The 27,361-nt window shown below is 37.9% G+C and overlaps 1 protein-coding gene across 1 annotated transcript; it reads left to right on the top strand.

Annotated features, from left to right (window-relative positions):
• Positions 1-45: 45 nt before the first annotated feature.
• Positions 46-27,357, top strand: ERO1B (endoplasmic reticulum oxidoreductase 1 beta). Its single transcript, XM_048938376.1, has 16 exons — positions 46-310; positions 5,174-5,293; positions 7,600-7,683; positions 9,254-9,295; positions 12,575-12,657; positions 14,539-14,612; positions 17,396-17,516; positions 17,605-17,651; positions 18,696-18,707; positions 19,927-19,953; positions 21,349-21,441; positions 21,604-21,850; positions 22,634-22,703; positions 23,632-23,718; positions 25,005-25,138; positions 26,007-27,357. Exons 1-16 carry the CDS (start codon positions 215-217, stop codon positions 26,065-26,067), a joined length of 1,398 nt encoding a protein of 465 aa, XP_048794333.1. The 5' UTR covers positions 46-214; the 3' UTR covers positions 26,068-27,357.
• The last annotated feature ends 4 nt before the right edge of the window (positions 27,358-27,361 follow it).

The following is a 27,361-nucleotide window of genomic DNA, read 5'->3' as shown; positions in this document are numbered from 1 at the left end:
GCGGCTATCGAGGCGTGGGGGTTGGTGCGTGCGCTAGCCGGGGCTGTGGTGTCGGCAGCGCGGGCGGGCTGAGGGGGGAGCGCGGCGCCCCCGCCGGCCGCGCCGGGAGGAATTGTTGCGGCCAGCCTTCGTTTCGCCCGCCCGCTTCCTGTGGCAGTGGAGAGCGGGGCTGCCCTCCCCCGTCAGCCGCGGCGGGCGGAGCGGCCGGAGCAGCATGAGCGGCGGCGGCGGCCGGAGCACAGTGGAGCCGGCACGGTGGGCGACGCGGCTGTTGGCGGTCCTGGGCTCTATCCTGGCCGCGGAAGCCCAGGTGGGGAGATGCGGCGGGAGTGGAGAAAGGAGCGGGGACGCGGTGCCGGCTGATGGCCGGCGGGCTGCAAAAGCTGGGCCTCAATCCGTAGCCCGCGTCCTCCTAGCTGGCGCCGTGCTGCAGCCCGGGCCCGGCGGCGGGCGCCTCTGGAGCGTGGGGCCGCTCTCAGGCGGTCGCTGCGGGGCCCGGCAGCGGCACTCGTGTGTAACGGTCCGCCGGGCGCGGAGCTCGCCGCGGCCGTGGGCGGTGTGCAGAGCCCGTAGCACTGGGGCGACAACGCGGGAGTGCTGGTGGAGTCGGTGAGCGGCCGTGTGGCGTGTCGGTGCCCGCGCTCGGTTTGTATTTGTGTCAGCCCGCGGAAGGATGAGCGTCCCCTCTCTCTGTAAGCTGCGTGCCGAAAGGTCGGCGTTGGCGCGCGGAGTTCCGTCGTTCATCGGTGCGGCTGCGGCTGAGTAACAGCTGGTGTCGAGTAGCGGAGGGCATCAGCTTGGCCAAACGTATTGCCCTGTGCTCGTATGGAGCTCCTGCGAGTAGTGAGCGTGTGGAGCAGCGTGTCTCTTCTGTCCTTGATTATTATTGTTATTATTTTCTAAATTTTTGTGTGATGTGCTGTATTGTGAGTGGCCACCCGAGGCAGTGACTAGTCTAGCACTCGGTCTAGCTTTGACTAGTCTAGCTTTGACTGCAGTTTTTCTGTGTGCAGAATCATAGAATATTCTGAGTTGAAAGAGACCTATAAGATCGTCTAATCTAATTTCTGGCTCCTCACAGCACCCAGAAAATCAGACCATGTGTCAGAGCGGGATGTAAGAATGTTCCCTGAACTCCAGCACTCGGGGCTGTGCCCACTGCCCCCGACAGCCTGTTCTATGCCCACAGCCCTCTGATGCAGAACCTGTCCCCAACCTCACTGCCCCTCCTCTGTTTTTCTGCTTGTTGCACGTTGATGTTTTCTAAGATTAAAATGAAGCCTTTATTTAGTACTTATCTTAGTGTGACTAGATACTAATGTAATTGTGATTCTTAATGAAGGCATTAACAAAATGTCATGACTTTATTGTACTTGGCAGAGAGATTAGCTTTTGTTATTTTGCAGAACTGTTAGCTTATTGTACTCAGTTTAAACAGCAAGAGTTTGACTTGCACCGAGGAAAGATAAGCCAGCCATTAGCTCTTGGAGTCATGTTACCCATAGCCTTTCTCTTGCTCTGTAGCTATGGCAAATAAAATATTAAGAAAGAAAACAGAGTGTCCCAAGTGGGCTTCTATTTGTTGAAGCAATTAAAGAACAGCAACCTGATAACGCTAATAAGGTTATTTGTAGGAAAATACTGCTTGTTAGTATTTGCATTTGTTCATTTTTTCCGTTGTGTTGATGTGCCAAATACTACTTGCTTTACAGATTTCTTAAGGCAAAATTGATGCCAGGTTGGACATTGACCTTTTCTTGTGAAAGGCTGATTTATCTTGAATAAACTTGACATTTCCAATGCAGCTCTGATATCTCTACAAAAACTAAAATAGCTTTAACAATGTGTGGAAATACTTTGATAAGAGCGTTGGAAAGAAAGGAATAGAATCCCATCTGTCTGACTTCTCTCACATATTCTATTAAGCTACCACTTCTAGAGTTTATCACAGAGTTCAAAGTAATCAACAGTTTAAATGTAAGCTTGATGCTTGGCCATTGTAATAAACACTGTGGTAACTTAACTGACCTCAGTTTTGCTGTGTTTTTGTGGGGCAAGTTAACTGGTATAGCGTAGTTTAAAAAGGCAAAATGCCAGCTGTGTGAATAGTGGAGTAGGCTGTACCTTATGTAGGTTTAACTGTGTTGCTCTTATTTCCATACCTTCGCTTTGAACAAGAGCTCGCTGGGAGATACAAGTGCTAAGAGGAATGAAACCATTTTCTACATTTCCTTGGTGTTCTGTCATTAGCAAGTACAGCTGTGCTAATAAAAAAGCCCAGACTGGGGCAATTGAAGTCTGTGTTGCTGCTGTGTTAGCATGCAAATGAGCTGACTCCACTGATGTGTAGTGTTGGCTTTTCACACGTGCTGTCAAATGACTTCATAAATTCTGTTTTGCTACGGATGTAGCATAGTTTAATTTCAGAGCGCTCCTTCCAAGGAAACATTGATTTTCCTGTTTTATGTATGCAGGAAGCCAACAGTTACAGTTTAAAAAAAAAAAAAAAAAGTTATGAGAAACCAAGAGTTTCACTTGCTTGTTCTCGGTACTTTGAATTAATTTTTCTCTGAAAAATTTCTTGGAACTGTTCTAGATGAGGGACCTGATTATTTGTGGCACTTCATAATCTTCTGAGTAACCTGCTGCATTTTAAAAGGTGTTCTTAGAATAAAATGTTATCAGAGGTATCTGGCAAAGGCGTAACTTCACTTAGATTGCCATCTTACTTAAATAAAAGGACTGTGGCTTTTATTTCCGTTTGTGTTTGACACTGTCTGTAAGGCCACGGGTTTATTTGGGACACTTGCACCTGAAAAAACACTGAGTTTTGCATAGATGATATAAATATTTTCGTAAGCAGTGAAGCAGTGAGAGGTGGTCACCAAAAAAATTTCCTGCTCTACATCTTTCAAGTCGAAAGAAAATTTCTCAGCTTATCCTCACTCTGCTTTCATCTTAATAAATGATTGTTCTCCATGTTTCCTGTTAGTATAGTTGTATCATGTTTGAGTAAAATGTTCAGTTGTCTTTGGCTTTTTTACTCTAGTAAAGTGCACTGCTGCTTGTTTTGTAGTAAGGATGTGTAAAGATAGCACATCTATTTTATGCGTATGTGGCCAATATGAAAAATGTTTCTGTAATGCAATTGTAAATTGAAATACATGGAGGTTTGATTTCTATAAGGATCAATAATAGTTTTTGCCTTCCTAGTCAGTAGTCATGTGGGCTGTGAGGTTTTTTGAAAATCATGTGAGTGAATGCAGTCTTTCCAATCTGTTTGCCCAGGCTTGAAATTCAGTAATATTAAGGAAGGCGGGAATAAGATTTCGGGTAAAGTTGCTTCTTTTAAATGACTGTTACTACAACACTGTAAGCGGTGGCCAGAGGGCTGGAGCACTCCTTTGAAGACAGGTGAGGAGGCTCTGCTTCTTCAGCGTGGAGAAGAGAAGGCTCTGCAGAGACTTAGCTGTGGCCTTCCAGTACCTGAAGGGAGCATGTAAACAGGGAGGAGACTGATTTGTTACATGGCCTGTTAGTGATAGGGCAAGGGGGAATTGCTTTAGACTGAAAGAGGGAAGATCTAGATTAGACATCAGGAAGAAATTATTTACTCGTGATGTGGTGAGGTCCTGGCACAGCTGCCCGGAAAAGTGGTGCTGCATCCCTGAAGTGCCCAAGGCTGGGTTGGATGGGGCCCTGGGCAGCTGAGCTGCTGGGTGGCAGCCCTGCCCACAGCAGGGAGTTGGATGGGCTTTAAGGCCCTCTCCAACCCAAGCTGTTGTGTGGTTCTACAAGTTCTGCAGAACTGTGACAGTCTGTTTAGTGTGTCAGGAAGTAAGAGCACAGAAGGTGAATTATCTACTAAAATGCTTTATTGCCATAGCATTACTTCAGTGTCTCTGCGTGGTGGGGAATCCACTTTCCAGGCCTTCTTTATGCATCATAAGAGCAGAAGCATGCAATGTAGTTTCTAGTGACTTTTCTTCTATCAAGCTTGGTTATATAACAGCATCTTTGTTGTAGAGTAGTGGAGTGATTTACCATGCGTGAAATAGATACTTTCGTAACTTAGCTGTGAAATCTATGGAGAAAAAAATTCTCCTTCTATACGTAACCTTTTCTTAGTCAGACGGTCTAAGCCCGTGTAAAATATGAAATGTGCCAGGCTTACCTGTTTTAGTTCCTTTGTGAGCTATCTTTTACATTGATGAATTCCATGTATGGCTGAATTGTAGTTAGCAGTGCTTGATTCCATTTGTTTATTTATACGCTGAAGCCTTCAAACATAAGTTTGAAAGTCTTTTCAAGAATGTTTATATTTGTTTGAGAAGCTGTGCTTAGAAGCGTTTGGTTTGGATATAAGGAAGCTTGTTATACAAATATGCATAGAATCACATTTTCACTGTTTGTCTTTTGGTTAGGACACTGTTGGTGTCTTAAGAAAATTGTTGCGGTAGCTTAAAGCCAAACAACTTTGTAGATTATCTGCCCTGTGCTGGCAGTGCTGACTCTGCACTGTGTGCAGCTCTTACCACAAAGACAGTCTTAGGCTAATTCAGCACCTTCCTGTTCTAGCACAAGAAGAGTGGTGTATCCTGGGAAATTGAGATTTAATTTCACAATAGGTTTACAGCCATACAGTGTAGGTGACTGTACCTGGTTTTCCTAATATTTGTACAATTTAGTTGAGGTTGCTAACTTCTTGGGCACAAAAGTACTTATTCTCTCCCCTCTTTACCCATACCGTTAAAGAAACTGAGTATTTTTTGTACTTAAAAGCTAATTACGCACTGTTGTTTTTTTATTATTTTTTTTTTCAGGAAATCCAATGAATAAATGTTTAAGAGGAAAATATTTGATATGAGGCTCTGATGTGCTAGTATAATGTGCATTCATAGCTTGCTCATTACGTAGAAGGTTCTATGTGTTGAAACTAAGAATGAATTTCAGTTCTGAAAATGTTAGTCTGACAGAGACTGATTCAGCTTTGCATTTGGAAGTGGGCTTAAACTAAAAAGTGATTTGTTATTTCACTCAAAACTGTGAAATGTTATATATTTTTTCAATAATGAGAGAGTATTTGCTGTGGAACTGCATATATTTTTAGTTGTTTTTCTGTAGTTAACATTTCTTGATTAAAAAAAATCAATCACGTGTGTTCTTTTAATAGCTCACAGGTGTCCTGGATGATTGTTTGTGTGACATAGAAAGCATTGATGACTTCAATACTTTCAAGATCTTCCCCAAAATACAGAAACTACAAGAACGTGATTACTTCAGATATTACAAGGTATGATTAGAATGAACTTTTTTCCTGAACAATTTGAATAAAATCTATAAAATATAGGGAGGACTACAGGTCCAGATTAGTTGTATTATGTTGTCTTTTAGAAACCCACAGATCTTTAATTTGGTTGTAGCAGGTTGTCAGCTATGTTTGTAAGAGGTCTTAGGTTAGCTGTATTACTCCTGGAGTCAGTGACAGTAGATGATGACTTCTTTCATTCAGTCAATAAGTAGTGTTTTTGAAGATAATATCTTTGTACTGCTGTGTGTGAAAGAGGATTGTTTGTTAGCATTGTACAGCACTTGTCTTCTAAGTAATGTGGATAATTTAAAGTTGAAACATTGCAACGATTTCCTTTTCTTAATCAGCTGCCGTCCTACTTCTGATTTTAGTGTTTGCCAGCTAGGAAGACTTTATTTCTTTGAAGAAAAAAAAAAAAACTACAAATATTAATTTTCAAGTAGAGTGGTAGCACTCTCCTATGTCTTTAAGCACTGGTTTTGGTCACTGTTAGAACTGGATGAGCAGCATAAGATTTTGAAGAGTGATACTCTTAGTTTCTGGTTTGCTGAGCTTAAAAATGAAGTTAGATTTTTTTACTGAGCTAATCGCATGGTTGCCAACCACTGGCAAAAGGAGGTTCCAGTCCTTTAGCCCTGGCTAGGCCATCCCTGCTCCTTCCTTGCTTTTGGATCTTGGCCTTGTCGTACAGCGTGTTACACCAGTGGTTCTCTTTAACCTCGTAGATTCTTCAGAATGTTGTTTTGTCTGCTTGTTTTTCAGTATGTAGCAAGTTGTTGATCTAGAATCAGGCAGGAATTGAATGTAAGATGGGGTTCTGAGCGTGAGGAAAGGAGAAGTTCTAGGATCTTCCCTTTGTAATCGGAGTAAGCAATAAAGTGTAGCTTCACCTTGAATTTCTTACTGCTATGTGATACAGCTTTCAGGGGAAATAAGATATTTGCAACTTCAGTGAAAATAGCATCTCTTAGTGGAAGTGGTAATTAGGTTCTCCAAAGGCAAGAGGAAGATACAAACCAAAATATTTGAAGATGAGCCCTAACATGTCCACAAGACTGTATAAAACTCAGCAACAGTAATTTCATCTTGCAAATGCAGGGCTTACTTTAATTTCAGTAGTTCTGCAGATCATACTTCCTGTGTGTGTAATACCACCTCATCTTTCATATAGTTTTGATGTTGTAAGCAGTACCGTTTGTAAACTCAAGTGTATAGTCATTAATGCCTACAATTTTCTGCTGAAGGAAAACAAAAACAATATATTTTTTTTTTTTACTTTGAAAGTTGTAGAGCTCATTTTATTTTTGCCCAAAAGATAGTGATAGCTACTTCATTTTATTTGTAATTTTAGTTTTCCAAGGTGGTGTAGTTCTGCAATGTTTGTAGTTCATGGTGCATGAAATCTTGTAGTCTCTGGTGTGGGAGTGGTGATGTTGAAGTGTTCCATCACTATGCTTACTGATCTGTATAATGCTAATGCAAAAGAATACTGTTTATTTTTTTTTTTCCTTTAACTGACTTCCCTACTGACAATCCAGTTGAAATGTTGTAGCAAGTGTTTGAGCATCTTGTTGCATAGCAGAGACAAATACTTGTGGTGCTCTGACTTCATTGTGCCATTTGTTGAAAAATCAGAGCATTGATGAGAAAACATGACAAGTTTTGCTGGTAATGTTTCTGAAGTGGTGAAGTGGTTTCTCTTCATTATTTACCCTTAAGCAACATCAGCTTTTTGATTTGAGACTTAGTATTTTGATACTCATTCTTCCTTGACAATTATGAAGTGTGGCAATGAATCTGTTTTTACGGCTTGAAATCTGAAATCATCCAAACAGTTTGTACCAGTAAACGTCTGGCTGCCTTCCATGAGATGTATTTCTTTGATCTGTTAGTGCTAATACAACTGATTAAGTATGACTATTTTATAGCTGTATTTCTGATTTCTTTTCCGTTTAGTAGTTATTTACTGTTCTGGTGTAATATTAATGGTGAGAGATTTAATTGGAACTTCTATATAATATTTTTTTTAACCTGTTGAGACTATTACTATTTAAAAACTTCAGTGTATAGTGAGCTTGAGCTTGTGTACTAATAGACTGCTTAAATACATACGTGTGTGTATACACACATACACACCATATGCTTGGAAGTAATAAATTTCACCCTTTTCCTTTTATCCTCTTATTTAATTTGAAATGATTTCCTGATACTGGGAGTTTTTTTTTTTTTTTTTTTTTTTTCATTGCCTTAACAGTATTGATTATAACCTTTTGTTTTTGTATGTTTAGGTGAATCTAAAGAGACCATGCCCATTCTGGGCTGATGATGGCCATTGTTCTATCAAAGACTGTCATGTAGAGCCTTGTCCTGAGGTATGCATCAGATAATATACAGTAGGGAAAGGTTGTTTGACTGAACAGCTTGTTTAATTTCACTGAGTCTATTCATTGTACTTTTCCACTATAGTAAAAATGAAGTCTGTTGTAATATCTTGCTTTTTTAGCTTCAATAAGTTGAAATGACTTTTTTTTTTTTTCAAATCTCATATCTAGTTATGCCATATCATTTTCTCAAGTAAATGGTTATATAATGTAAAATAATAGTATGATAGTATATGGGAACTGCTGAATCATGGCCTCAACCTCTGATTGATCACCTGAGGCAAGCAGTGAGTCAGCCCTGGGAGCACAGGTGAAGGCAATTCTCCTGTGCTACTGGAAGGGGTGGGGCCTGGCTCCACCTCTCCTAGACCCCATTTAAGAGCTGACTGCCACTGGAGAAGTATCTCTTTTGGAGATCTTTCCCCTTGGAGTTTTCTTAGTGAGTCCAGGACAAGAGTAAGCTTTCCATCCATTCTTCTTTAGCGTGATAACCTGTTAGCCTAACTTTCCTGTATGTTTCTTTATTATAACATCTGTATATTCATTGATTACACAGATAGTTACAGAAGTAACTTTAAAAAAAATCCCTTAACTTCCACTAATGTAATATATTTTTCTGCGTTTTAATCTTCTGCTAAAATGTACCTTTATGTACTAAAAAGCAGAAGAATAGGAAAATTTAAAAAAAAAATTGTTTAAAACTTATTTGCTTTTGATATTGGAAAGATGTTCTGTACACTGTTAGGCTAAGCAAGCGTTAATCTAAGTCTAAATCTGAAGGTTTCTGATATAATTTTGTGAGTAGGGGACTGGGAGAATGAGCACTTAGCTTCCCATTTGTAGAATTCTTTATATTAAGTACACAGTAAGTCCTAATAGTTTATTTATAAAGGTCTCTTCCTTTACACGTGACAAAGCACAGTGCAAGCGTAGTTTAACAAACCTTTATGGCTGAGACTAGAGTTTACGGTAATTGGCACTTTGTCATTCAGGAAACTGATCAGGGCATGTGTATGGGTTTTCAGAAGACATGAGGCACAAATTGCTTCTCAGTTAGCCTGTTTGGAATCACAGAATCACCTGGGTTGGAAGGGACCTCAAGGAATCCTGCATTTTCAGTTAGAAGATAGTCTTCCGTTGACTTGTGGTAAATGTTGTGTTTGACAATGAAATTTTTTTAGGCATTATACACATAACTTCCTGCAGGCTTCGCTAATTATGCCACAGTTCAGTTATAAGCCTAATCTATACTTAAAATCAGTTATCAGTTAAAAAAATTAATTTTAGTTTCTATTAATGAACTTAAGTTTAAACAAAAAGGTGACAAAAATACTTTGTTTCAAAAGAAAAAATGTAATCAGTAGTTGAAGTTCTTAGAGTTATTTATATTACTGGTACAAATAATTAGGTCTAAGATGTAGCACTTTTAAATATAATGTGTTGGGAAAGCAAGGAAGCTAGCTAATCATTCTGTGTAGAATGATATTTAGTTGCTAGACTTTAATCAAGTATATTAATGTCTGTGTGTAGTGTTTAAAAAAAAACAAATTTTTTTTTTTAGAGCAAAATACCTGTTGGAATTAAAGCTGGGAGCTCTAATAAAGTAAGTAGTCATTTTCTAAGCTTCTTCTGACTTGTAATCTTAACATTACAGTAGATGTATGGCTTTTTATTGTGGATCTTTAGTCTTAGCAGTGATGCAGTTGTTAACATCAATTCCTGTATGCTGCTTTGTACTTCTGTGAATTAGAGCTCCTGATGTAGCTGGTAGCATTGCATCATTCTGAGACTTCAATAGCTTGAGAGTTGGTACAGACTGAATCATGAATGACCAGAGACATTGGAACACCACCACCACCACAAAATGCCTGATGTAAAGTTCTTTGTACCTTGAGTACAGGTCACCTTCTATAAAGCTTAGGCTGAGATGAGTAGCAGTGCATATATAAACACAACCTAGTAGTGGGTTATATATATTATTCAAAAAAACAAAACAAAACAAAAAAAACCCAGTTATGTGTGGTTTTGACTTGTCTAATCTTGAGTTCGTTGACCATTTAAGTGGTCAATTTGTGCTGTTGGTTTTTGCTTGCTTGTGTCTGAGCCAACCTTCTTAGATCACTAAGTAATCTTAGTAAAGCCAGGAAGGTAAGGTGTAATATGCCTAGAAAAGAGGTGAGAGCAGGATGACGAATAACTCTTCTCCATGCTCAAATCCTTAACACAGTGCCCAAGAACAAGGGTTTTAGCAATCAATTGGGTAGCAGTATCCACAGGGCCCAAATGAGAGCTCTTACTGTTGAGTGCCATGGCTGTGTGTAAATTCACACTTATTCCTATCTTTATCTACATCCTCCCCAGCAATTTCTACCTCCCTTATGGCCATAGTTACTACTTATCTCACCTGAGCATAGCTTGTAAACTTCTCGCCTTGTTCAGGGCTTTTTTTGTTTGCTTTTGTTGATTAATTGCACAAAGAACAGCTTTGCCTTTGGAAGGTCATCTAGCCATGAAGGCCAGTTTCCCACAGAGAGAAGCACAGTTAGCCGTAGATGGCATCTGTAAAATTCTTGGCACCAATATAAGCTTATTGAAATGGTGCTAGAGAGGCACAAAAATAACTTCACTTTCTGCAAGCTTGTCTGATTGGAGTAGTGGAAACGTCTTGGACTATGTGCCTTAATACTGGTAGGTAGCTGAGTACTGTGCTGCTGTCATGCTCCTTTCCTCAGAAGGCCTGGAGGAGATAATATTAAGGAAAAAAAAAAAATGAAACCCGTGAGTTTAGATAAGGACAGAAAAAATCATTCACCAACCAATTAGCATTAGTGGTGAAACTGTACTTTGGGAAGGTTAGGTTATTGACAGTGGTAATAGAGTTAAGCAGTGAATAACAGAAGCAAATTTTCCTTCCCCCCAGCTTCTACTTCCTCCACCTCAATCCGTGTATGGGAAGGAGGAACGGGGCAGTTGGTAAATACATTGTCATTACCACTCCTTCCTGCTCACTCCTTTTCCCTGTTCCAGCATGAGATTCCTCCTATGGGATGCTGTCCTTCATGAAGAGATCCAACACAGACTTCCCATGGGCTGCAGTTCTTCAAGAACTGCTCTAGCATGGGTCTCATCCTGCAATGTGCCATCCTTCAGGAATGAGCTGCTCCACTTTGGGCTCTTCTCTGTGGGCTGCAGCTCCATTCTGGGGCTTACTCCTGTAGGGGCTCTCTATGGGCTTACTGTTTCCTTCAGGCCACATCCACCTGCGCACTGTGGGCTACTCCACAGGTTGTCCTCAGGAGATCTGCTCTGCATGATGCCCATGGGCTGCAGGGGACAGCCTGCTCCATTCATTGACAGCCTCTCTTGGGCTGCACAGAAATTCTGCTTAGTGCCTAGGGCACCTCCTACCTTCCTGCACTGACTTTAGTGGCTGCAGGAACGTTACTCTTTTTCCTAGTTTTCTCTCCCAGCTGCTGTTGTGCAGATCTTTTTCCCCATTTTCTTAAATCTGCTCTCCCAGGGGCATACTACACACCCTGTGTCACTTGTGACTCAGCTCTGGTCAGTTGCAGGTCCCTTTTAGAGACATCTGGAGCTGGCTCTGATCTGAATGGGGCAGCTGCTGGGCTCTGCTCATAAGGGGCACCCCTGCAGCCCTTCCACTACTTAAACCTTGTCATGTGAGCTCAATGCATAAACACTGGAGAACTCATGACAGTCAGTGTATTAAACTTTGAAGCAAGGATGTAGCACCTCAAGGCTATAGCGCGTAACTTCAGTTTTTGCTTTCTGCCCACTTCTATTTCCTTTCAGAAACTTTTCTTTTTACAAGAACCTGCTTTGTCAAAAACAAGTATTTTATCCAGATCTAGTCAGAGGTCAAATAAATGGTCTTGCATAGCTGTTGTTAAACACCGGAGAACAGCAAAGCCTGGAAGGATGGCTTGGACTTGAATGTTCATTCTGTTTGGGAACTTACATTTAGTATCATTATCTTGGCAGTAATATTTTTCTCTTCAGGGTAGGGATAGGTTTGCAACTCTAGACATGTAGAATGTTTACCTCAGCATCTCAGTATTTTATTTCATCAGCAGAATCTGTTTAATTCTAGGACATGCATTCCTTGTTTGCATTTTTCCATTTAACATCCGTATGAATGATATGAAGAGAAGCCCCCACACCTAGCAAATGTGAGGAAATTGAGCAAGAAGTTCTTTCTGGAGTAATGATTGGTTGTTTGGGATTTTCTTCTAGTGACCTCTAAATTCTTAATCTCTTTCACTGCTTTGAAGTTTGGTAGGTTTTGCTGCTAATAATTAATTTTATAGCAGTACATATGGTACTGTATTTTGGATTCCTGACTCAAACTATGTGGGTAACATACCAGTAATATAGCTGTTGCTGACCAGTGCTTGCAGGGCAGAAAGGCCTCTTTTATTTCATTCTGGCCTCTTCCCTGTTCCAGCAGTGAGCAGGCTAGGGATGGCCAAGGGGCTGAGTTGGCTGATCTGATCAAACCAAAGACTCCATGCAGTATCACACCATGCTCAGCATGAAATAGTTGGAGTAGACAGACTTTCTGAAGTATTTGCTACTCAGAAAATACTGGATGTTGGACTGTTTCTGGTGGGTGGCAAATGACTGCCTTTAGGCATGTTTAGTTGCATCTATAGCAGTTAAATGTACAGGGTAAAATTGACCTGATAAAATTAAGTGAAGAAAATTAAAATAAGTATTCCGAAGTACTACTTGCCACTTCCAGAATTCAAGGCTTTTTCCCTGTTACTAACTAATTTAATGCTAGAGTTAGAAATGTTTCACGTCATGTTTTGAGTGAATTTTAGGTAACTTATTTGTATATTAAATATGACCTTCCTTACAGTATTCAAAAGCTGCAAATAATTCCAAAGAATTGGAAGACTGTGAGCAAGCTAACAAACTGGGAGCAGTCAACAGTACCTTAAGGTATGTTGAGATTTATAGCAATTAAAACATTATATACATATATATATATATAAAGTAGCAAGGGAGCAGCATTTCTTTTTGTCTGTCTTGGTTTTGCAATGTGCTGGTTTTTGCTCTTCATTCTTTCCATAGACCATTAAAAAGTAAATATGAAATGGTGCAGAAATACCTGAAGGTATAATGTGAGAAGTAGGTACTTGTCTTGTCTTAAAAATGCTCCTAGTTTTTTTGTTTTTTTTTTTTTTAAGTATACTTATTTGTTTGAAAGAAATCTTACAGCAATGGGAGATAAAGCAAACAAAAACACTATTTTCCACTTTTTACCAATATCAGCCTTCTTTTTCTTGATGACTGTGGTGAATTAAGGGGTTCTGACCAGGTCTCTCTGTTACAATGATGTGCCTGTTTGTGATCACTTGGTGAACCAGGTCAGGGAGCTTGTGAATTATTTTTGTTGTTGGCAAAGTTATTTTTTGCTTGGATCAGTTCCCTGGTCTTGCCTACTGAATGGCACAGCCAAGGTTGGATGGTACAGATTCTGCAGGATGGTGTTGTTCTTGACTAGGAAAGAGCAGAGCAGTTTAGGAAAGCTTGCATTCTACTGGCCTCACTGCTTTGAAAAAGCAGAAATAGAAAAACAAAAAGGAAGTTTATCACTAGCAGAGAGGTCTGTTGCCTTTGGCCATAGATTTCAGCAGTCCTACCTGATTAAAAAATGCTGTCCTGGCTCATTATAAAAAGCGACTATAGTTTAGCATGTTACCTTTTATTTTTATTTTCTGTAGTATTTTAAAGCAATCTGGGCAGAGCCTTACTCAAGTGTTAAGGGAACTGAGAATCCATTAACGCTCTTCTGTCTCTGTAGATTAAAAAGTAATGTAATTTAGCACATGTACAGAGGGCTAAAGAGGCTTTTGCAAAATTGCAAGTTGATTAAAAGTTGGGAGAGTTGCAAAATCCTTTTGGTTTGGGGCTGTTTTCCATTACCATCTATGTTGATTGTGACTATAAAATCTTGCATGCTAGTAATTAGTGGGGGAGGTACATTAGGAAAGTTTGTAAGGCTCACTGAATGTCAAGTGTAGTCTTTGTTGGTAGATTAACAACGTATCCTGTTTAAGAATTGCAGATGTCAAACTGAGCTAGTACTGCTCTGATCAAATGAAATGGGTTGTTTTTGGTATTTTAGGGGAATTTACTGCACCCCGGAGTGGAGTTCCCAATCTTCACTTATACCACGCTACTGACAGCAAAACATAAATAGTTCTCTTTCTCACATCTGCATTGAAGAAAGCATTTAGCTAATAGCTAAAAAAAACTTGTGTTTTGTAGTATGGGAACTTCAAAGTACTTGTTTCTCTGGTACAGTGCACCTTTGAAATTGCAAGACTGAGTAGAGTTAACATTATTACTTAAAAGACTCAAGTCATATTCATAGAGTAATTTAGCTTAGAAAAACCTTTAGAGATCCAGCCTCCCATGCGAAAGCAAGGCTAAGTATTGTAGATTTCTTTGAAAGCACAGGTTAAGGAATACAAGGACTTTCTTTCCTGTGGTGACAGCTGTCGAAGTACTTCTGAAAGTGCTGAAAAGCGTGCTATGGAATTCTTTTACTGAAGGAAGAAAAGTCACTACCAGTGCAGAGTTTGCTTAAGATGGTGAAATTTTTCTTGCTGTGTATCACTGAACTGACTTCAGAAAGTACCACAATTAGTGCTTGCTTGTATCTCTGCCCCAACTCCATATATTCTAGTATGCCAGATATAATAGTTCAGAATTAAGATCTCGGTTAATTATTGTATATGGGTTGTGTTGTTGAGTAGCTCTTACTGACACTGTTTATTTGGAAGTTTAAAATCAAATGTATTTTCTTCCCCTCAGTAACCAAAGTAAGGAGGCTTTCATTGACTGGGCAAGATACGATGATTCACAGGATCATTTTTGTGAACTCGATGGTAAAATGCTTAAGCTTCTTCAGCGTTTGCTTTATTACTTTCTCATTACTTTATTACCGTCTCATAAAAACAAGATTGTAGCTACTCTGCAAGGAACTGTTTTAAGTTTTGATTTTGTGCTACATTGACATGTGACAGTTCATGTTATCTTACATGTAAAGAAAGCAGTTTAGACATCTGAATGTTCCTTGTTTAAAAAAAAAAAAAAAAACCAAACCCAATATATGTTCACTGTTACCTCAACAGGAGACTTCTACAGAAATAAAGAGAAAGCAAATGGGAGGGTTTTAGCATTTTTTCTTTAAAGCTGCTTCTCACAAAAGACTTGTATCCAGCGGGATTTATTTATACCTAATTTTTTCTTACTACTGTATTATTTTTGCTGCTGTTCTGTTCTTTATGCTTGGGCTGGTTACATTCTTGTAGTCTAGTTTCAGACAATCTCTACTGGCCTTTATCTGTAAAGACTTCTGATTGTTTAAACATTAGGCTGATAGTTTGTCTTCCCTCTGCTCTGTGTGTGAGCCCTTCTATTTTGCATATAACGTTTAGTGGTTAAAGGAGAGTTTCAGATAAACATGAGCACTGCCAAGTTCAAGGAAGGCTGCAAAAATCATTTTCGTTAAGTACCTTACAAAGCTGTGCATGCTAGGAAGACTTGGCTCTGTGCAAGATGTTTTAATCTACCTTTAGGTTAATATTTGATGTCACCTGAGAAAGTAGCAGCTGTTATGTATTTAATAACTGCTGTTCTCTTCCAGTGCTTCTGCTGTGTTTTGTCTGTGAAAATTTTGTCTGAACTGTTTCTCTAATACGCACTCACTGAGCATTACTGTAGATCTGAACTATTCAGTGCAATAAGTTGTTGTGTTGTCCATCTTCAAGTTGCCTACTCCTATTTTTAATGGACTCAGATGGGAAAAGTATAATTTAGGAGCATTTTCTTGCAGAAGTAATACTAGCTTAAGTAGATCCTGATTCCACCTCCATCTCTTTCCAACATTGTGCCCTACTGAAAAGGGATTACTGCCTGTGCCCAGCTGTGTGCTTCCACTGTTCTTTTTGCTCTGGCTTTGGCATGCCTGTCACTGCATGGTGAGCTAATCTCAATTTGAGTACCTGGAAGATTGATGTCTCCTTTCTATTTCACAGACTGTTGGGGTTGAAATGGCTTATTAGGTGAGTTCCTGAGCTGATGCAGAGGAACATGAGAGAGTGACTTTACTGGGAGTGATAGGGAGAAGGGAGAAACTGTTTTTTTCCTCTTCCTCACCTCTCTTTCTGGTAGGGTCAAAGCTCTTGATTCATTTAACTGTAGCTCAAATTTAGATCTTCAGTTTTACTTTTTACTGGCTTTTTTGTTGGGCTCAATGATAAACTCGATAAGGGAATTGATCCAGCTGGAAAAAAATACCATATCAACTTAGGTCAGTTTTCCATCCTTCTGCTGTGCTGCCCCTCAGATGCATTTGTAAGTGGATAGAGAACAAAAATTGGACAGCTGAAATGACCAGGAAGTGTAGGAACTAGTTTGGTTGCTGTGCTCCATCTGACTCTCACTTTGTTCTTCTGTGTCTTGTCAGTCTCTCTTCTTTGTTTTTGCTACTGTTGCTGAAGTGATGCTTAGTGGCTTGTGCAGGATCACTTCTTTTTAGAGCAGTTTTCACTCTTCATCTCTTCAACATCTGAGGAAATGCTCAGTTGTGCTGCTTGGCCCATTCCTTTGAATAAGTATGGACTACTGGCTTGTACTGTACAAGGGTCTCTTTAGCATCATTTGCTCTTGACCTAGAATTTCAGAGAGGAAAGGGAGAGGGAGTTATTTCCACTTTCTACTTATTGTAACATAAAACTTAACTTTCTATTCGTACAGAGTATGAATCAGACAGTGATTTAATGTGGATGTTTTGCCTGAATTTGAAGTCAGCTTTAGGGATGAGGATATAACTTGTTGAATATTGCTTCAGTAATGTTTTGTTCCATAACCAACAGCTTGTCCTGGAATATAGAATCATAAAATTGCTCAGGTTGAAAAAGACCTTAAAGTTCATCAAGTCCAGCCACAAACCAGAAACATTGTAAATAAACTGTAATCCAGTAAATAACTTATAATTCACTGCTCCAACAAAAGCACTGGAATTAATGATCCAATTGTATCCTAATATCTTGAATAGTACATCCCAGCAGTTCATCACTAGAGCAGGGCTGCAGTATTCTGTGCTTCTGCTACATAGAAAGCTTGTTCAGTTAACAACGGGGTCCGTGCTTTATGCAACTGTACAAGGTTATCTTGGAAATAAAAGTGATGCAGCTAATAAAGATTGTTCCACTGCCAAGATGTGCTTCTTTGTGTTTGCTGAGGAGCCATATTTGCATTGTACCCATTTCTAAAAAAGCAGTTCTCTTACTCTTTTCTGTTCTTCACACCAAACTCCGTGGTCAACTAAGCCCTGAGTTTGAAGCCCACTTAAAATAAAACTCTTCATATCTTTGCAAAAGGTGTAAAAGCACATGGCACATAGAGTGTTCACAGTGAAGTTGAAGAAGCCACATAGGAAATGGTAAGAAATTGCAGAAGTAATGGCAGCATAAGAGACTGTGAAAGAGATATTCTTTGCCTTTCTGTTTAGAGTGTATATTGCTTTGTTTTTATGTACAAGGTATTTGTAATACCACTGGAGAAATAAGAGTATTATACAAGACTTTTTATTTGTATGTAATTTTGTGACTTTTAAAGTCTTTTTTAAGCAATCAGAATACATAACAAAACATTTCTTATTTAGATGAGAGATCTCCAGATGCGCAGTACGTGGATTTGCTGCTGAATCCAGAGCGTTACACAGGATACAAAGGGCCCTCTGCTTGGAGAGTGTGGAACAGCATCTATGAAGAAAACTGTTTCAAGTAATTGGGTGGGAGAGGAAGGCTGCTTTTATACTTGCACTTCAATTTAGCTTAGAACTGATTTTACATTTTCTAACTTATTTTCTAGGCCTCGATCTGTCTATCGTCCTTTAAATCCACTGGCACCTAGTAGGGGTGGGTTTTGTCTATTTTATTTTTTTAATGCAATTCTTTTAACATAGTGACTTCAGTACAAATGATACAAATAATATTCTTTAGTTTCTTTGCGTGCTCTCTGCTTTTAAAATGTCCTGTATTGAAGCAACTATCCATTGCCAATATTTACAGTTTGTGATGTTGGATTCTAAACATGCTTGATTTTATGTGCGTGAGTATGCTTTGTAATGTCAGGGGAGCCTCCTGAAAATTAAAGGATATCTGAAACTATTCAGTGGGCAAGTGTCACAGTAATTTTATCTTGTGGCTGGGAAGGAGTTAAAATTCAATGAATCCAGCTGTTGTTTTCTTCCCTTGTCTCTTTTTCTGGACAATTTTATTTAAACCTTTTAGTGCATAGTCATCATACTGTAATGTAGCTGTACATTTTCTGTAAACAATGGTTAGTTCATTGAAAATGTAGAAATAAAATTATTTTAAGAAAAAATGAATACTTAGGGAGGCTCAGTTATTCATTTAAAACAAACAAGCATAATGACTTGAGCTTTAGATTTTCAATTTAAATTCAGAACTGTGTGTTCAAAGTTAATTGGTGTTGCTATGCCAGTGTGTGTCTCTTGTGAAATGCAATTTAACCAACAGGTAGTTAGAAAACATCACCAGATGTTAGAAACTCGGTATAGCTTTTGCTCATAATAACTACTGCTGACAGATACAGTAAAAATAGTTGCAAGAGTAGCTTATCTCAGATTAGAATTTCAGAAAGGAGCATTGGTCAGGTTGTTGAATAATGTGAACTGAAGTTCATGTCTTTCTGAAGCTAATACATGGCTTTCAAGAAGCTGTACTAGGATTTTAAATTCTTAGTGACTTCCGTTATTATGTGTTTATTCTCAGGCTGTCTTGAGGAGGAAAAATAGGATGGGAAGTAGACTGTATTTTTGGTAGTGTAAATAAGGTTTCTTGTACTTGTTCAGTTTTTATAGTAAAGCTTGTATTTCATTACTGCTTTGATTTTAATGCTCATGGATTTTTATTTTCTCCTTTGCTGCAACTTCCTAGGAGGAGATGATGGTAAGTCATCTTATTCTGCTTTTCTGTGTGTGTTTTATGCCTGGATTGTCAGTGATCCCCTGTGGCCTCTTGAGCTGAAGAAGCTGTTCTGGATGTAAATACATAATGCTTATAGAAAAGATGCTATACTGGTTAGGATTAGAAGAAGCAGGCAGGATTTCTTCTCATCTTGCAAAGATGTGAATTAATTACTTATTGCATGTAATTGAGGAAGAACTTAAAGAAGTCATTTTGCAACAGTCACCTTATAGGTTTTTCCTCTTCTGCTTTGAATTTAGTTGAGTTGACTTCCAAAGGTAGTATAGAGGTAGTAGTGGATAACCTTTACTTTTTTGGGTAGAATGAATCGTGTTCATTTCATACATAAACAAAGCTAATACTGCTTTAAAGCACTATCTTGATGTTTAGGATCAATTAGCGTAGAGTTGCTTTCTGTGCTGATCACTTAAATTTTTTATCTTTTTTACCTCAGCAGATCTTTAAATTGAGAGATTTCAGGGCTTGTACAGTTACTTACAAAGTTAATCAGAAATTGATTGGATGGATTTCTGTATTAGAAGACATTCCTTTGTCTTCAGTATTTCTTTGTTTGGATCTGAGTACAGGAATTCACTTTTTTTGGTTGCTGATCGTGTGAAACACTGTGCAGTGCAGAACGGGTACCCATGTGAAACTTAGTATAAGCATGAAGTATTTGTGAGTTTGGAATCTAAGAGCACATCCAGTAAAGAACTGATGTACCTGGGCAATGTTTAGTTTAGAATCCTGGGTCATTCTTCAAACCTAAAGTTTGCTGTTAGAATCGAGGGTGCAGTAGTTTATTTGCTTTTGAAAACAGTTGTTACACAAGCGATTGCTGTGAAATGTAACAGTGATGGTTGCAGGAAATGTACATGAAATGTCTTTCCACAGATACGCCTCTTTTCTCGGTTATTCTTTTCCTATCACGTTGTAGCCACTAGTGCATTTAATCAAGTGTACTCATAAACTTTGCTACTAGCTTAGCCATGTTTATTCTTGTATTTCTCCTGTTCTGACCTCAACAGATTTTAACTGTTTTCAAAGTTCAGCCATGTCAGTGCCTGTTCTTGCTTCAGTAGCTAAGTTGTTTAGCTTTATGTCCAGATGGCAGCTAATGTTAGTGCACGCAGTAATATAAAGGTGCTTTAGTGATGAAAATGAATATTCTTTATTTTAATAGTGTTTTCTAACATTACAGGAGAATCTTTCTACACATGGCTAGAAGGTAAGTCCTTTCAGATGGATTAATATAATTGAAATTCACTAAGAAGAAATTCACTTTTTCTTCTCTCAAAATGTTTTTTATAGGTTAAACTTAGTAATAAACTGTGCAGAACTTGAGTGTTATTCAGATAACATTTTTCTTACTTGAGGGTATTTTAAAAGTTTTTCTTCATTTAGCTGATGAATTCCTTAAGCTCTTTAACATTTAATCTTTTACAAAGAAGTTCACTTCAATACAAGTTACTGAGTTTTCAGCTCTTTTAGACAAAAATGCATCCTTGCACATGCTAATAATGTTATAAGTTGTATTCTAAAACTGCTTTTAAAAGTGTTAAAGCTTTTAATGGTTCTATGGCTAATACATATGCATAAGAGATCTTCTCAGAACGTATAACAATTTGTTTATTTAAATGAAATTATTACAGTAGTAGAAATCAAAATCCTGTTTTGTAGGCTGTGGGAAAAAAAGTAAATGAATTAGATGTATTCGTTTGCAACTTAGTTCATTATACCTTTCAGGAATCTTCTATTATTGGAAAGCTTTCATCGGTTCTGTTGTAGAAAAGCACATGTTCACATGCTTGTTAAAATATGCTGGCTGTAAATGAGGCTGTATCTCAGTCTAACAGGCTTCCCCATCAGCTCTTCCTTCTTCTGTTTGTAGAAACTGGAGTGACAGGGGAATCACCCAAACATATATTTATGAAGGAGGCAAACCCCTAAATTCTAAATGTAGTCTCTCTCTTGGTAAGCTGTATTTCAAAGCAGTTTCTACATACAAATTATATTTTGGCCACCCATTGCCACTACATTTCTTTTTATGCTGTGAAAGCCTTTATTCATCAAAGTCATGTTTTTAGGGCTTTGCTCAGTGTGCTTAAATCTTCAGTGAATTTACAGTACAGCTGGGAAGAAGCATTTTTGGCTGTTTTCCAGTGCCATAGGGCTTTCTGGATTTTTGATGTTTTTGTAAGAACACTACTCTAAAATAATGATAGCTTTAATTATAACTAGGATAGGTCACACTCGAGTTCTGGTTTCCAGATAGTCAAAATTCAAGACTATTTTAAGTCCGTTGCGTAAAGTTTTACTTTTGTGTAGCAATTTGTTAGATGCTTATTGGACTGTATTTATTAAAACACTGAAAAACCAACTAAGAAATGTCAAACTTTATTCTTGGTGATACTTCATGTATAAAAATAAGAGTATATATATTTTTTTTACTATGAATATAATAACTTCCAAAACATACTGCTGAAATTAATGATGAGGCACTGTAATTGTAACAGTTAAATGGTGCGGACTTGTATCGGTGAAATGTCATGGTTAATTTTAATGCATTGTGTCAAGTACCTAGGCTGAGGTTTGCTTGTCTCTTTTCTGTTTTTCTCAACAGGTCTTTGCCTTGAGAAAAGGGTGTTTTATAAACTTATTTCTGGACTACATGCTAGCATTAATTTACACCTGTGTGCCAATTATCTTCTTGAAGGTAATTTGAGTTGAGGTAAAACTGCTGAATGAAACACTACATTATCTGAAATGCATATTTGTTTTTTTCTTTTTCCTAAGCTTTGTTTGGTTCTTACCTAAAAAGCTTTTTTCCAAATACATGCTTGTAACCTCCTCCCCTTCCACTTTATTTCTTGTGTAGAAACCTGGGGGAAACCTCGCTGGGGACCAAATGTGAAAGAGTTCACTCGTCGTTTTGATCCCATTGAAACGAAGGGAGAAGGACCAAGAAGGCTGAAAAACTTGTATTTCCTTTATTTGATAGAGCTGCGGGCTTTGTCAAAGGTTGCACCGTACTTTGAGCGTTCCGTTGTGGACCTTTACACTGGAAATGGCCATGAGGATGCTGAATCTAAAGCTCTCTTACTAGAAATCTTCAGGGATACAAAGTAAGGCGTAAAGGTGTTAGGGTTTTTTTTGTTGTTGTTTTCAATAGTTTGAAACTCTCAGTTATATTCTCAAGTGAGAATGAGAGTAAATTCATTTTTGAATAGGAGAGGGAGGAGTAGCATGAGGAAGTAAAATAATGAAAGAAAAAATATTATTTCCTAGGCTTGAATACTTATATTTTTAAATAAAAACAAAAAAAAAGAGGAGAAAAAAAATAACACCCCAGGCTTTACACCCCAGTGTAAAATACATGATCTTTTTTGAATAAGAAAATAGTACATATATTCTTTTAATTAATGATCCAGTGAGTAATCCAGCTTTCATCATAGACTTAACAGAAGAAAGAATGTTTGCTCTGTAAGGCTCTTCAGTCCAATTCCTACACTCATCTTTTTTTGTGATCAGTTGCATGCTTCATGCGTGGCTTCAGTCATGCTAGGTGTTTAGGATGTGTTCAGATGTCAAATATGAAGTTTACACAACTGGAAGGCCAAATATTAAGGCATTCCTGATGTATATTTAAAAAGTCTTGATCAATGGAAATGAAAAGAATTCTCAGCAAAGCTGTAACAGGTTTCAGGATATAGTGATTGAATAGCAAAACATCTGATAACAGTATGCTTTTGAAGAGCAGTGGTGTGAAACTTAGGAGAAATTTTTGATCTGAGGCAACTAGAAAGTCAGAGTGTTTACTCTGTAACAGCTGCTGTGCAAGCTTGAGCTATGCTATAGTTCATGCCACGTTTGTGTTTTTTGGTTTTTTTCCATTCTGTCTTTCTTAGGTCCTTCCATATGCACTTTGATGAGAAGTCCATGTTTGCTGGAGATAAAAAAGGAGCCAAGTCATTGAAGGTGAAGCTACTTTTCTGATTAACATCTAAAATATTCACTTCCACATAGGACACTCCCCACCCCTCCAGGAACAGGCATTTGCTTAAAGTACCCATGACATACATAAAGCACAATTCAATGAAATAGAATATGAATTTAACATTAGGAAGGCATTGTTCTGGGGTGCAAGATCCTACTGTGAATGCTGTTACTGTGTAGTAACAGCCAGTGCTACTAGACTGTTGTTCAGATTGGTATGCACTACATTCATTACACAACTGGTCTGTGCTTCATTGCAGTAAATATGTTTGAATACTTACTGATACCTACTACTATTGAAATCAGTATTATACAGAATTTCATCCACACTAGTAAGAACACTATTTGAAAGGTGCCAGTAATTTATCAGCCCAGCCAGTGTTTCTTTTCTGATCTGAAATATTTTATTTGGATAATCTGAATTAGATAATTAGATAATTAATTAATCTTTAATCAATTCTGTATTGTATTTGCTTTCACTCTGAAACTGCAAAGCAGCTGTCTGCCCATAGTTTTGGTTGGGAAATGTCTCTTGTGAATTGACGCTTGTTTGGCTGCTTTGTTGGGTATGTAGGTTGGTTCAAAAAGGATTTGAACAACTGAATTAAAATTATGTGGAGGAACAGGTAAGTAGTTGAAGCTCAAAATTTTGAACAAGTTTCTGGAAACTGTATAACGCAAGTGTTATTCTGCATGTCCTGCTTTTCAAGTCATCAAGAATTAGCAACGGCTTGGAAACAAGATTCTGGGTTTATGTGAATCTGTATTATAGTCTGACCCCAGATGGTAGTGGTTTCATTCAATTTGATTAAAAGGAAATTGATATTCTGGTGGTACTAAGTGAATTTTGCTAAAGCTAAGAGGCAATTTAAGCTAAACTTTTTTTTTGTTGTTTGTTTCTAATTGCTAGGAAGAATTCAGATTGCATTTCAAAAACATATCCCGCATAATGGATTGTGTTGGATGTGATAAATGCAGACTGTGGGGCAAACTGCAGGTATTGTTTTGTCTTTGATATCCTTACGTATGTATTAAAAATAGACTTATGTTTAGTTTGCTTTTTAACAATTAAACTGGTATGCTTTGTTTAATTTTGTTCACTCAGTGGTGGTTCTTTTTACTAAAAGATGTAGCTTATATTCTTTGGGGAAGAAAGTGTTTAGAGCAGATAACCCCAAGACCAAGTCTTACTTCCAGTCAGTATTTTGAGTATTCAGTTAGCAGATGAGTCTTGTGGAATCAGCAGTGGGAAGCCTTTCTGGAAATAGTGCACTTTTGCTTAATGAGATTTAGCTCCACAAATCGAAGCATAAGTGGAAAAAAAATGAAGTGATTCAGATTTTTACAATTATAAAATGCTGCAAGAGGCGTGCAGTAAAGCCAAGAGTTGAAAAATAGTCTTGGGTTCTGGAGAATTTATTGAGAGCAAGATTTTGACCCTTAATGCTAACATTAAATCCAGACTGACAACAGCATTAAGCTTATCAGAGTTAAAGTTTTGAATAAATTCATAGCAGCAAAAATGTAGTAGCCTCTGCTGAATTTATGGAGTTCTGCCTACTCTGTACTCATTCATACTTCTGATCTATTATTGCCTTTTCTTATGCTAAATGAACTAGGGCCAGATTTCCTGACCTATAAAATTGTCTTGCACCCAGCTTGAACCAGTATATCAAAATCCAGTGGTTGCTTCCCCATCTTGATTAAAATGGGGAATAAGAATAGCTTTTTCTGGTCTATTTCTGTATACAAAATAGGGGTTGAAACTGAAACTGCAATGTCTTCCACTGGGACTGGAGATGGAGAAAGCAGAAGTGTTGTGACACCTCATACTAAAAATGTAGTTTGACTTGGTAGGGGGAGGAGAGAAGGAAAGCAGGGATCTGATCCACAGCTCCTGAGGCATCTGTACTGTAGCAGGGAGGGAGCTGGAGGTGTTGTAACAGTCATGCTTTTATATGTATCTGGTCTGGCTGAGAAGAAAAAGAAATGGGAAAGGAAGAGATTAAAAACATGAGGCTTTAGAGTAAGTATACCTGAAGAAACATATTAAGTGAATTAACTTGGTGAACTGATGGTACGTGTTTGCATTATCGTCTTGGTTTGTGTGCAGTTATTTGGGTTGAAGGAGTATCAGCTTCTAAATTGGTACCACAGTTTGCATGGGTTAGTATTTTTATGTTTATTTTGCTTAAAGCTTTTCTGTTTGCTTTCTGAGAGCTAGAAGAAGTGACCTTACCCACTGACTTTATTGGCACTAAAATATTGAGGTTTTTCTCATAGACGCAAGGCTTAGGAACTGCTCTGAAGATTTTATTTTCTGAGAAAGAAATACAGAACCTTCCTGAGAATAGCCCATCAAAAGGTTTTCAACTAACACGTCAAGAAATAGTTGCTCTAGTAAATGCCTTTGGAAGGTAAGATTTTCATAATTTGTGTAGAGCAAAAAAAAAAAAACCAACCAGATAAAAAATACACACCAGTAAAACTTCAGTGTCAGCACTCACGGTCTGTGGAAAAGACTTGTGCATGCAACTATGACTTTTGAAAGCTAAACAGCTTATCACTAATAACTCTGTGCCATCAAATGGAGTTTGTGAGGCACTGATTATTAGCCTTGGTCATCATTCTGTGTTGTGTGTAATTCATCTCTATCTCAAATCTCATTTATTCTATAAATCTCTTAAATGGTTTTAAGCATTAAATTTTGGATACATCTCCTGCTTCTTGTATTCTAACTACTAACTACAGAAGAACAGTTTGTATTTCTCTTTTAAATACACATACGTAAGAAGGAAGAAAAACACATGATTTTTTTCAATGCTATCATTTAGCCCTTAGGCTTTTGGATTTGGAGTTTGATGTAGGTGTTTTCACTAAAACTTCCATTCTGATTAATTTATGATACAGCAAACATGTTGTGTGTTCAAGTTACAATATATAACTTCCTAATGGCTTTAAAAGATTAATAAAGCTTGTGTCTTTCATCATGCTGGTGCTTCTGATCTTGAATGTAATGATCAGTTATTGTTTAAAATAGGATAAACATTATTACACATGATTAGATATTTAACATATATAGCATGTAAATTTTAATCCCTGCAATATGAATGTTGATGGAGCCAGATAGTAATCTTCTGTGAGAAAGTAGTAACAAGTATTAAAAAGCACAACTGTCTTCCAGAGCTGATTTGTGTTGTTTTAAATTAGAAAAAACAAGTCCCCATGAAAGGTCAAAATTTGCACAGTTTACTTACTACCACTTTGGGGGTTTTTGTTTTGCAGGCTTTCCACAAGTATAAAAGAGCTGCAGAATTTTAAAGTTTTACTACAGCAAACAAGGTAATGAAGGCCTTTGTGCAACCTCTTAGTGAAGACCATTTACGTGACTGCATTGAGCAGAAGGAACTGATCCTTACAGGACTCTCATGAACTGATTAAAAAGGAAAATCAAATACCAACTTGAATATTTATGTTTAAACTACGAATGGTTATTAATTAGAAGAGATATTTATGAATGAAGTATATAGTTTTTAAATGTGTAAATTATGCTGATCTGTTTTATCTTAAGTTCTCTGCTCACAGTTCTATCATACTGATACAACATAAGTTTTCTTCATCTTCTTGTCTTTCTGAGAAAGTTGTTTTATATGAAAACATATGTACCTCAATCCTGACTTGGCTTGTCCTGCAAGAGATGGTTCACCCCTCACCTCACCCAAGTGCTGAGCATCAGTATGTTCTGAGGACTGGGTATGCCAATTCTAGCTATCTAGAAGTAAACCAGAAAAAGAAATAAGGCTCTTGCTGAGCCCTGTTTTCTTACAGTAATATGAAACTTAATTTTACCAAGCAGAAAATTTTACTTTGTACCAATTCCTTTACATCATGCTGATATCAAAGTTTTGTTTTGTTTTGTTTTCCCTTACATGCTGCTTTTCAGAAGTTCTTACTTCCTTTAAAATAACCACCTTCTCTCTTACACAGTACAGTTGTGACTCTTCTGCAGCCCTTTGGCAGACTGCGTTTGCTTCCGGGATCAGGGCTAGGGAATGGGGAGAAGAGAGTTAGTGGAGCATTGCTAGCTGGGAAGTTTTTTCAATCAAATTTGTGTCTAGCCCATTTTATTTTCTGGTTTGTTCCAGTTCAGTTTCCAAGGTTGTCCTTTTTAATGTGTTAGATACTGAAGCAGCACATTTTGCTCTCTGAGCACGGATAATGGATTTGCTTGTAATGGGTTATATTTTAATGATGTTAGGAGATCAAAAAGGAGGAACTTGTTTTTTATAGTCACTTTAAGAAAAAAAATGCTTTTTAGAATTCGTAATCACACTGGCATTAATACTGCATACTGTACCTATGCAATCCCTAACTGTACCTTCTTTAAAGGATATTCAGCATAATAAAACGGGTATGTTAATAATGTGAGTTTCATAAAATGAGAAATTACTTGTGTATCATTGTCCACAAATGTCAATGGCAATTTATCATTGTCCAAAACAGAACTCAGAACAGCACTACTGACGATTAGCAACTAAACGTTTAAATTTAAAATGAATTTTTTAAAACAGTTGTGCTAAAGAATGAAGTTAGGAATTCTGAATGTAGGAAGTGCTGGTATTGTGTTGATAAATCTCTTC

The sequence above is a fragment of the Lagopus muta genome, chromosome 2 (assembly GCF_023343835.1).
Source record: "Lagopus muta isolate bLagMut1 chromosome 2, bLagMut1 primary, whole genome shotgun sequence".
Lineage (NCBI taxonomy): Eukaryota > Metazoa > Chordata > Aves > Galliformes > Phasianidae > Lagopus > Lagopus muta.
This window is presented reverse-complemented; position numbering and strand designations above follow the sequence as displayed.

Bases quoted from the DNA above. Each gene is read 5' to 3' on its own strand.
- ERO1B (XM_048938376.1), top strand. From the start codon at position 215: ATGAGCGGCGGCGGCGGCCGGAGCACAGTGGAGCCGGCACGGTGGGCG. The intron at 5,294-7,599 runs GTATGATTAGAA...TTGTATGTTTAG, and splicing joins ATTACTTCAGATATTACAAG to GTGAATCTAAAGAGACCATG. The intron at 17,517-17,604 runs GTAATTGGGTGG...CTTATTTTCTAG, and splicing joins TATGAAGAAAACTGTTTCAA to GCCTCGATCTGTCTATCGTC.